Source organism: Cinclus cinclus, chromosome 4, assembly GCF_963662255.1.
Source record: "Cinclus cinclus chromosome 4, bCinCin1.1, whole genome shotgun sequence".
In the NCBI taxonomy this organism is placed as follows: domain Eukaryota; kingdom Metazoa; phylum Chordata; class Aves; order Passeriformes; family Cinclidae; genus Cinclus; species Cinclus cinclus.
Window position 1 is genome coordinate 46186369 of NC_085049.1, and position 11718 is coordinate 46198086.

The 11718-nt window shown below is 38.1% G+C and overlaps 1 protein-coding gene across 3 annotated transcripts; it reads left to right on the forward strand.

Moving 5' to 3' along the window:
• The first annotated feature begins 388 nt into the window (after positions 1-388).
• On the forward strand, positions 389-11454 carry TMEM19 (transmembrane protein 19). 3 transcript variants are annotated; one of them, XM_062492034.1, is made up of 7 exons: positions 389-409; positions 650-800; positions 3347-3460; positions 4890-5027; positions 5334-5588; positions 6658-6867; positions 9670-11454. In XM_062492034.1, exons 2-7 carry the CDS (start codon positions 671-673, stop codon positions 9831-9833), a joined length of 1011 nt encoding a protein of 336 aa, XP_062348018.1. In that variant the 5' UTR covers positions 389-409; positions 650-670; the 3' UTR covers positions 9834-11454. The 3 variants fall into 3 exon arrangements, with proteins under 3 accessions (XP_062348018.1, XP_062348016.1, XP_062348017.1); XM_062492032.1 differs by lacking the exon at positions 389-409 and having other exon boundaries at positions 475-800; XM_062492033.1 differs by lacking the exon at positions 389-409 and having other exon boundaries at positions 475-788.
• The last annotated feature ends 264 nt before the right edge of the window (positions 11455-11718 follow it).

Below are 11718 nucleotides of genomic sequence, written 5' to 3' on the forward strand. Positions count from 1 at the left end.
CACCAGGCAGGTTTTGCACGTTTTCATCCCAAGTCAATTTTAGGAAACGTTTCAAGTCTCTTTCTTCTGCTGTTAATGAACTTCGAAGTGCTCCAACAAGTTTCAAACCTCATCCACGTACTCACCGGCCTCACTAATTATCCACAGACTTCATGCCTTTCACAGGCGTGTCGGTCCCGGTTTTATTTCGCAAACTGGCTCTCCAGCGTCTGCCGCAGGGAGGGAGGGCGCCCTATGGCAGCCCCGGGGCAGCGAGCGCCCCTGCCGGAGCGGGGCCCGGGCCCGGCCGCAGCCGCAGCGCCCCCTGGCCGTGGCGCAGGCGCGGGCGGGCCCGGGCAGCTGCCGGCGGAGCATGCGCGGGGAGGCCGCGGGGCGGGATGGTGGCGGCGCTAGCGGCCGCGGGGAGCAGGTCGGTGACGGGGCCGGGCGGTGCGAGCGCCTCCCGCCACCCAGAGCGCAGCGCAGCCCGGAGTGGGCCGGCCGGGGTGGCCGCGGCAGCCTCTCCATGAGCGCCTCGGTGACTCCCGGCAGCGCCCCGGGGGCGGTGCGGGCCGGGCCCGGCCGCGGCTCCGGCCGGGCGGGGGGAAAAAGAGAAGAAGGAGGTGGTAGCGGTATCGCTGATGCCCTGCGCCTTGTGTTTTCCCATCAGGTGTTGTCCTTCTTGCTTCCCATGTCCTATTACCAGGAGGATTTCTTCAGAGAATACCTCAAGATGATGGCGAATATGGTCATCCTGAACTTGCTGATTTGTATTTCGCTAGTGTTCTGGATCGTGTCCATGACTGCAAGTACGTACTACGGTGAGTCCAAAGGCCGGGGAGAGGCTGGCATGGCACGGCCACGGGCGACCCGACCCCCCCCCCCCCCTCCGGCCCCTCCAGGCAGGAGACAGAAATGAGGAGTGCAGCCCCTTCTTTCTTCAGTAGAGCTGATAACCTCACCTCTTACAGTAGGTGATAGTGGTTTAAAAGATGCTGACAGCCGCTTACTTGCAGCTCCGCCCAGGGATCACGAACAGTTTAAAATGTTGTGTCCTTTGTGATTTCTTTATCCGAAAGAAAGAAAATAAACATTAAGAAGTGAAAAGAAAGACCGAGCTGACAGAGGTCTTTGTATATCAGGGAAAGTACGTGATAGCACGGGAGGAAATGCGCCAGCTTTCAAAACTGTTTTAGGAATCAGCAACATCTGCAACGTGCAGAACAGGGCTTGCAGGAAGACTTCCGTAGTCGAGGAACAGAGAAACGGGAAATGGTATAAGAAGATAGGGATGTATGCATGTAGTGGCTGACTTGGGTATGTGCAGTCGGCTCAGTGTTCTCAGGCAGCTCAGGCTGGCTGTGAGTTAGTTGTGTGTAGTTGCAGTGACACAAGTCCTCTCTGTAGTCTATCTTTTCAGCTCTAGGACCATTCTTACAGCAGTGAGCAAAAGCAGCTGATAATGCCTGCAATATCGGTTTAAGCCTAGAAGAATTTAACTGCTTTTCCAAGACAGGTAAAGACTTAGCATTCATACCCCAGCCGGTTTGATGCAGGAAAAGTTCCAGTGTCACTGCAGTATTGCTGGAAGTGCCTAGGGATGGCAGTATTGAATGCCTTCAACTGCCCCGTGTCACCCTGGATCCAGAAGAAGCTGTAGTAAATACCCCACCAGTATAAGTTGACTTTTGTAGAGGCAGTTGCATGTCTCTTCTCAGTGTTTTTAAGTGCTTCAGGTTTTAAGATGGGGTATTAGTTCTGGTAGAGCATTAAATCTGTGTTGTCTGGATCCTTTATTTTGGCTTTTAGTGAGATGGCAGACATGTAAAAGGTATGCAGAAGCAGGCTTCACAAGCAGCTTTTATTTGTATCATTTGTAGCTAACCAAGTCAGATTTAAAAATGCAACTTCATTTATGTGTCTGCTCTCTAAAGGTACAGCTTTTCTGACAGTTCGGGTATTGTAGTCCATACATATCCATAGATCTTTATGCATTCTTAAACCTTCCCATAAACTAGTTTACATTTTCAAGAACTGTTTAGCATGGCCACTCCTTGGGTCCGCCTTTTTAGAGCATGCATGTTTCTTGGTTGTGGTTTGAATACATCTTCTTTATCAACTTTAATTTGGGGTTTGGCTCATTCTTTCCACAGACCGTGAGCGTTGATAATTGGCATGTCAGCAGCAGGGTCCTCATCATCTGTTCACTGGATGTTATCCCAACCAAGCAGGCAGTTCAAGCTTACTATCAACTGTTAATGCTATGTCTAACTTTTGCTAATAGCAGAAAATAAAAACTATATCCATACAGCAAAGCTGTTTTAATATTATACATATAGCATTCCTTTTAATACTTGTGAAAAGCCAATAATAAAATATGCACTTCTAACATTTGTGATAAGCAATACCAGGCTACAGCACTGGAGGGCTCTTCATGCACAGATGGTGCTTATCTTGTGAATTTCTGACTTGGCCCTGGGCTGCAAGACCCCCTTGTTCTCATGCTGTGGCTTTTCAGTAGACAGAAGAGAATTTTTTTCTTGTGAATCTTTGCAACGGGTGTTTTACTGTGACTTCACAGACATGTTTGTCCTGCTTTGCACCAGGGAGTCTGTGTTTGTGCAAACGTTGGGTACTGATGACACAAAAGTTCTTGTTGAAAACCATCATGTTTATCTTTCCAGCAACACAAGCCTGTGTGCCTGTGTGAAATCTTTTACAACTTTGAGATTTATTTTAATGCAAGATTTGTGGTGTCTTGTATTTGTATAGGAGATGTAATAAATAACTTCTCAATATTTTATTGTTTTAAAACCTACATTTACTATTGTATTTAGCTTTTAGAATTTTGTGGGGTTTTCATACTAAAACTGTCACTTCAATTCTTGCTGAGATAGTCATCAGCTCAAAGTATATTTTAAAGAGCCTTACATCAAGGTCAGAAGAACTGAAAGGGCTGATGTTTTATAAAGTGGCCACACTACTTTAACCTAGCAGACTATCTTGCTTGGCTTTTTTTGGTAGTGGAATTTTATCACAGTAAATTCAGATGTTACTTTTTGAAGTTCATAAATTCCTTTCAGAATGAAAAATATCACGTATTTATTTCTTGTCACATTTTGCTCATTTTTGGCAATTAATTGTAGTTCATGAAATACATTTTCTTTTGATAGCTGAATAGAAAAAATGAGTCGATAATTGCAGATACATTGTCCTTCTGTCCATATGAATATCTTTATTCTGAAGGATAAAATGATTTAATCTCTTATAAGGTTAAGTATATATCAGGAAGTAATGACTTTTCAGACATGAAGACATAAAAAGGCTTTATGATGATTATCTGTAACCCTTTTATTTGATTTATCAGGTACTTTACGACCCATTTCTCCATGGCGCTGGCTTTTTTCAATCTTCGTTCCACTAATTATTGCTACACAGGGTTTTAAGAAGAAGAGTCTTGATCACAGTGGTGCATTGGGAGGTATGTTTGTTCTGAGACTTAAGCAAAACATTTAGTTAATTAAATGTCCTTTTTATTGTTTGCAGTTTAAGACTTTACCTAGTTCTATTATAATTAAGTATAAATGTAAGCATACATATCCCAAATTCATACTGGGTGTTTTTTTCTCTTGCCTGTTTATAAGCAGTCAAGTTAATCCTGTGCTACTGTTTGTAATTTATTTGATTAATATTATCATATTTATATAAACCTAGAAGATTCTTTAAAACTTCAGTACAGTATGCAGTTAAATCACATTGTTTGGTTTAACGTATAGAAAGATTCACAGAGAAGCAAAGAAGTGGCAGAGGTAGTGGTAAAGTAAGACCCTAAACTGATCATGTCAGCAGTCTTCCTGCTTGGTAGGAAATCAGTTCTTCTTTCTGTGTGGTTCTCCTTTCTGTAATAAAAGCATTTCTACATATTTTTGGCCTGGCAAAAGTAAGAAAATTAAATCTGTACTTCACTAAGAACAAATGACTGTTTCTGCAAAGTTTTTCTAGACCACATGCTAAAACGTCCAGTGTAGTGTACAATAGTGTTTATTGAAATCTGATGCAAGGTTTCTGGGTGAGGTGATTCACACTTGTCTTCTGACATTTTCTGAATTCATGTTCAGTGGAGTGAAACAGGGCTTCAAATCCTTCCTTCACATTTCACCCATTTGCAAATCTTCTGTCTGTGGGAGTTAAGGGGAAGCATTTTCTACGCTGGCAAAAATCTTTTTGATTTTTATATTCTGACCTCTTAACAGGTCTGCTAGGCAATTTATAGTGGAATTTGCTCTCAAATGCGACCATTTTTCTTTCAGTCTTTTAGAATTGTGATCTCATGGTGAGGAGTGAAATTAAGCCTTCCCTGTGAAAGGGGAGATAAAAATGAATTGTGTCAAGGAGATCAAATATTTTTAAAAATTACAGAAATAGAGAGGTGGAATAAAAATCAGAAACTAAAACAGAAAATAAAGAATAAAGAAGTAGCATCTGCTAATATATGGAGGAAGGTTTTACAGGTTATCTTTGAGACCTGGGATATGGGATTTGATAGCCAAACTGATGATAAGCTTGCTAGAGGCACAGCCACTGCTATATGTCTTCTCCTTGTAAAAACCATAATATTTTCAGGCAGAGTACTTGAATTTCAATTATATATTCTTTGGATTCTGAGGGTTTTATTGCTTCTCTTTTATTTTTGCTCAGTATTACTGATTTTGATGAAACATCTTAAAAATCACATGCTTTAGCAGTTACAATAAAATTTAAAATTTGGCAATAGAATCTCTTATTGCATGATTGTCTTAGGTTTATCAGGAATATACTCTTCATATTAAGAAAGTTTGAAATACTTAATTGCTTTGCAAAGCAACCATTGTTACATGGAAGAACTTTATATACTTCTCTTTTCCTCATAGGACTGGTAGTTGGATTTATCCTTACAGTCGCAAATTACAGTTTCTTCTCTTCTTTGTTTGTATTTTTTGTTACTTCTTCAAAACTTACTAAGTGGAAAAAAGATAAAAAGAAGCAAATAGATTCAGAATACAAAGAAGGTAAGCCAAAGTACTTTTAATTCTTTCAGATCCCTTGTGGAGAATAAATACTGCATGTTCTTGTTCCCTTCAAAGGGCCAGATGAGGTGTAACATGTAGAATAGGTAACACTGTTGAGACTCCCCTCGACTCTATCCCTGTGAATATTAGCAGGCCACTTTGCTTTTGCTTCTGTTCTGTTTAATAAATTGCCATATAGTTTCTGTTTTGAATGTGTGTCTTTTTAAATTTAACTATATATGTGTTATTTTGCTTTTGCCTCATGCTGTTGTCTGAAATTACTAAAATTCAGTTTTTATACTTCAGGTGGACAGAGGAATTGGGTTCAGGTTTTCTGTAATGGTGGTGTTGCTACAGAGCTGGCTCTCTTGTATATGATAGAAAATGGACCGGGTGAAATTCCTATTGACTTTTCAAAGGAATACACAGCATCATGGATGTGCTTATCCCTTTTGGGAGCTTTGGCATGCTCTGCTGGTGATACGTGGGCTTCAGAGATTGGTAGTGTTATGAGTAAAACCAAACCAAGATTGATAACAACCTGGGAACAGGTTCCAGTAGGTAAGGTGTTACCTCTTCTACATACTCCTAATATTTTGTTAATCTGTTTTGAATTATGCATCCAACTTGAAAAGTTCCAAGAACAACATAGAAAAATAAATATCAGAAATCTGGGGTTAGAAAAGGTTACCAGGAATGCATTCTCTGAAATGGAATATTGTGAGCTGTGTTTGTTCTGCATCTTGTTGATGAGATGCATGAGCATAGCAACCACGAAGCTAAAATCATTCTGAATGCTGCCACTTCTAATCTCTGGCAATAGCAAAAGAGTTTATATTGCTAATATGAAGAATACAAGTTATCAACTGATGTTTTTCAGGCATTATTTTAATACATAGAATACATATATATTCAACAGAGACACTACAGAAAATTCACTTATTAACCAAATCACTCATTTCATGTAATATATCCTACCAAGGGTGAATAAAGTGAACCTTCTGTCTGTCAAACTTTGTCTCCATGGTGGATATCTTTGCTGCTTTAAAGCAGTATGTCTTTTTTGAGTCTTGTTGGCCAATTGATCAGAGGTACAGGTCTTGTGGGATAAGAGTTAAATGCACGGGTATTATTTTTTCCTTTATATGCATTCTTCAGATTTTTATTCAATGAGCCATCAAACATCTCCATCTATGGATTTGGTTCTTTTATTTTTTTTGATGTGTTGGTGAAACATGTCTTACTATACTACTTCTGAAAGAGTGCATTGCTTTAATGTGCACATCTCAAGGTCTTTTTGTGAGCAAATCTTTTATTAGCCCACCACCACCTAGAACAGACAAATACCAGGGGGCATTGAGAGATGTGCTGCAGTTTTATTTAATTTAATGCTGGTGAATATTTCTGGAGAACTAGCCCTAGAGACAGGAAAGGAGTAGTAACAGGCATTAATGATACAGGTTAAGCTGCTCAACAGCATAATGGGAATTGTAAAAAGCTGCAGTAGCAGAGCCTTGTGTATGTAAGCGGAAAAGATTGCTGTGGACAGTTTTCATTTCATATAAAACATTTTGATTAATACAAGTCTTTTTAAAAAGTTTGTAAATCAGCTACATTTTACTTGTTGTAGGTACTAATGGAGCAGTTACTTTAGTGGGCCTGATCTCAAGTTTGCTTGGAGGCATGACAGTAGGTATAGCCTACTTTATAACTCAACTCATTTTTGTGACTGATCTGGAAATATCTGCTCCGCAATGGCCCATTGTTGTGTTTGGTGCAGCAGCTGGCCTACTGGGATCAATTGTTGATTCCTATTTGGGAGCTACGATGCAATACAGTGGTAAGTCTTCTTTTTTTCTATCCCCTCCCCCCCCCCGCCCAGTGGACCTAAAATTGGACTTGAACTTCAAGAAGGGCTGAGGATATGATTTTTAAATGGAAAGGATACAGAAATAGCAGCATAAAGAACAAGGGAGCAAAAGTAGTGGACATAGTAATGAAAAGGAGCAAGGGTGATTGATCCTTTTCTACATTTTGATTTGTTTATTGTAGCTTATTGTCTTGTTGATGACTGAAGAAGACAGATACCCAAAAAGTTACTTTAGAAGAAGTAATTGCTGCCCTTTCCTTTTTGCATGTCTAATTACATTAACATTTTATAAGAAAAAATGTCAGCTTAATTTTATCCATTTACTTGGATGAAGTTGTCGCTGCAGAAGCTCCATTCCTAAGTCTGAAGTCTTAGCAGTAGGCTCAAACTCAAGAATTAAATAAGAAAATGTGAACAGTAGTTTACCTTCTGGGCTTTTTTACTGCTTCCTGCAGAGGCTTTATAAAACAGAGCACTGCTTCCTGTAAATTAAGCTTGTCCCAGACTAGCTGTGACTTTAAATAAAAAGACAATATGCATTTTTTAATGCATAAAAAGAATTAGCAATTTAAAAATTGTTGACTGGCTGGTTCTAAATTATTTCAGTGTTTACTCATTGCCCTGAAGGATCATTGCCTGTGAATAAACACTATAGAAAGCCTCTAGGCTAAGCTGTAAACTTATCCTATGTTTCAAAATTGTTTAGAAACCATATCTGACACTGTTGTGTTTACCAGCTTGTTTACGGAGTGAACTTAAGTTTCCAGGTTTCATTGTTGGTATACTTACTATTTGGAAGTCAAGGTGTACAGATGAACTTCCTGAGAGACACCTGCCTTTAGGTCTGCAATTACAGTGATCTGCAAACTGTTGTTAATGCTCTGGATTTGGCTATGCAGCATGTTTTATGCTCTATTCCTTGTTATTCCATGAAAGTTCAAAATACAATGGAGTATTTAACTATTTGATGAATTTTTAGATACTTCTGTCCTAAACAAGAAAGATCTAAGCACTCAGACAGTGTTTCAAGCTCCTAATGAGGCAGATGGATTAAGGGAATGGAGTAAACTTAGCTAATGCATGCCTGCATTTATCAGCATCTATTTCTTCTTCATTTCATGTACGTTTTCTATGCTCGGCAACCTACCTTTTTAACTGCAGCAGGGACAGTATGTAAGTTCCACAGTTTCTTTCACAAATTCATAAGCATTGTGGAGTATGTATGCTATGTTGTACACGTACATGCTGAGGTATATATGTGATGTGATGTGATATAGGCAAAACTGCTGCTCATTTGTGTCTCTCCTTCAGCCCAAATTTTTATTCCCTTTTCAGAGTAGACTGAGAGGGAATATTCCAGTCTCTTCAGCATCTTGAAAACAATAAATATGGCAGTGGAAATAAAAAATTATGTTTCTTTTTTTGAAAACACTATCCTGCTAATCCTTTGTCAGTTTTTTTCCTTTTGATAATATTCCCAGATGTGGTATATCCAATATTCTGTGATACCCACTGTTTCTGAAAGAAAATCCACCCCTGCCTGCACAGTTATGAATTAAAACTTTGAATAGCTGTGCGGAATACGATTCAAATTTGCCCATGTTATCAGTCTATACCTATTCTGTAAATAACAAAGCTAAGGGAAGGACTGTTACTTTACCTACTTGTTCATGCTCAGATTGTATACTTTATGTACAATTGAGGATGTATTTAGAACAAATGATTTCCAGTTTTTCCTCAAAAAGTACTACGCTATAAAACAGCAAGTGTTGAGAGTTAAACTGTTAGACTTTGAAGTTTGATTTTGCTGTGGCTCTTTTGCATTATTTAAATATATGTTTCAAAACAGTATTGCCAAGTATGTACCTGCCAAAGGGGTTTGTAGTAGAGGTTTTTTTAAGTTTTGTCTGAGGTGCAGATTTTTTTTAATAAAGCAGCAGCTTTCTTTGAAATTTCCAGGTTGTGAGTGTTGACAGATAGTAAAATCTAAGAAGAAAAAAAATTAATATAAAATATACTGATTTGATTTGGAATGTTCCAGCTTTAAATGCATGCCTGTGCATGTACCCAGTTGTACTTCACTACAGTGTGAGTCAAAATCAAGCGTTCTAGACTGTTGTGCCTTTGTCAGCATACAGAATGGTGCAGCTGGACAAAACATAGGATAATGGTGTCTGTACAGTAACACCTAGTAAATATTATGGTATTGATAATACAGTTGCAGACCATGAAATTACCTAAGTACTACAGAAAAATCTCCAGCTGCTGATAGTATAAAATTGCTGTGCAAATAGAATTTATAAATTCAGCCTTTGTAAGGAGGTTGTTTTCTGTCAGATTAAGTAATACAGTTGTTTCCATAATTTTCCTTTTAAAACAGATGCATCTGCCTGCCAGAAAACATGTTGCTAATAAGTTGTTTCTGTTCAAAACAGCATCCTTTGCTTTAGTGTGACTCTTGGGACAGCTTTTTCCTCTACTGATTTAGCTTGTTTCATTCCTTTCTTTGCTGTGAAACTAGGTAAAGAGAGATTTGACAGAAGTGTAACTTCTCAAAAGAAGTAACTTTTAATGTAAAGTGTTGCATTTATATCACATTCTTTGAAGGTACCAAATTAAACCGACTGTAATTTAGTTTAGTCTGATGATGTCTTCTTACAGAGATGTAACTGTATTAGAGTAAATTAAATTTCGGAGGGTGTATATACTTGGTTACTAAGTTTCTCTTCATCTTGGTTGGCTTTGTAAAATGAAGTTTCTATCTTTTTCCAGGTTTTGACCAGACAATTGGCATGGTTGTTAACCACGAAACAAAAGACTCCAAGCACATATCTGGAAAACCTATATTAGACAACAATGCTGTAAATCTTTTTTCTTCTGTAATCATTGCTCTTGTGCTTCCAGGCACAGCATGGTTTTTCTGGCCAAGGGGTTGAAATTGTTTGAGGTTTTCTGCATGCAATTCATTTATGTTCAGTCTTGCTCAGAGATTCCAAAGAGTTCCAGTTGAACTCTCCTTAAGAAATGGATCTGAAACATTCAGAGAGCTGAAGGACTTTCCATCTCAGCTTGTTAAGGCTATAAACCTTCTGTGGCACTCAGCATCTCTCAGGAAGGTGCTTTGTCAATAATGCTCTTGCTACTCCTCAGGTGGATGTAGGTCATTGCCAAGTGAGGTGAAGCACCTGATTCATTTATTCTCCATTTATGGAGCTGAAGTGCTGGTGTCTATTCTCTCCAGTTTCCAGCATCTGGAAGAGCAAGAAGCTGGAAATAGAATCAATCAGTGTGATGATTCATGAAATCCATCAATCAGTGTGATGGATCCTTGTGGCTATTGTCCAAGCTAGACACAAAATACACTGCAGCTTTATATAGGCAAAGGTAACATGGGTGAAGTGGGTGAATTCTGGTATTTCCCATTATCTGCAGTTTGTGACATCTATTGGAAGTATTTGGGCAGGGAAGAGAGAATTCAGCCTTGTCACCTGTTCTCTGTCCTGATGCTATCTCCACTCCCCTGAGAATAGGTTTGATAAAAATCATGATCTATACATAATATTTGAAGCAAAAAGTTAAAGTAGAAACTCACTGGCTGTTCCAGTAATAATTATAATTTTTTCTATGTTTTTTGACATCTTTATTTCCAAACTAATGATATTTATGAAGATTTGTCAGTATTGTGGTACTTATCAAATAATTTAAAATTAAAGATGACAGTTGTGGATTCACATTCATGTCTTTAGAAAGAGAATGCTTTTTTCTGTAAGCATAGAATTGCTCCATAATATTTGGCATTCTAACCAAACTATATTCCTTGGTTATTTCTCAACAGTGGAAATATTTCCCATTTTATTTGGGGCTTCTGTTTAGAAATTATGGCCTCAGCCAAATAAGCTACAGATTTCATCCTTGTAGCAAATGAGAGAAGTCACAGTTATAAACCATTTAAAAATAGAAATTTAATTTTTGATGCTCAGGCTCCTGTGTTAGGTAATTCTGTCTTCTGTCATTAATTTATAAAAGTTGTGGAAGTAATGTAGCCAGTACAGGTTGTATATAAACTTTAGAGATACCCTCATAATAACCTCTCGGTGTTGATATTCAGAAGCGTGGGCCCATGCTTTTAACTTATGAAAAGCTTTTTTTTTTCTTGTGAGAGATAGATGAATATTTTGTATTGAACATCTCTTTGGGTTTTTTTACAAGTTTCTTGTGTATATTTCCTGTCTTGATTAAATTGATTTTTTATTTTGTCACCTTTTATGGGAATATTAAAAAACTTTGAAACCTTCCATACTGAGTTTACTGCTCTGAAATCTAGTCTATATAAATCTGGAATTCATCACTGGAACTACTTCACTGTATTATCCAGTTATTAAGATGAGGTTTCAAAGTAGTAAAAGCATTCTGAAAAGAACAAGTCTGTTCCTGTGGAAGGGCACAAAATTATGGAAGTAATATATGCACTTAAACTGTAACAATAAACACTTGGGAATTTCACACTGTTTGGCCTTATGCTGCTTCTAAATAAACACTGTATTAGTTGTCTTTTAAGATTTTATTAATACTGTTGTGGTTTCTAGAATTGAGCAAGATAAAAAAAATTCGTAAGGTGCTTTTTTTTTTTTTTAATTAAATGTCTCATTCTTACATTGTTTTGTTTCCTGAAGTGAAGTGTACTTTCAGCCACTGAAGTGGACATGGTCAGCTTTTTCACTATTTTTATTTGGAAATCAGTTTACCATAGTGAGAAGACATCTGATTTCATATTCATAGCAGCATGAAATGCTTTGATCTGTGATCATATGAAAATACTAA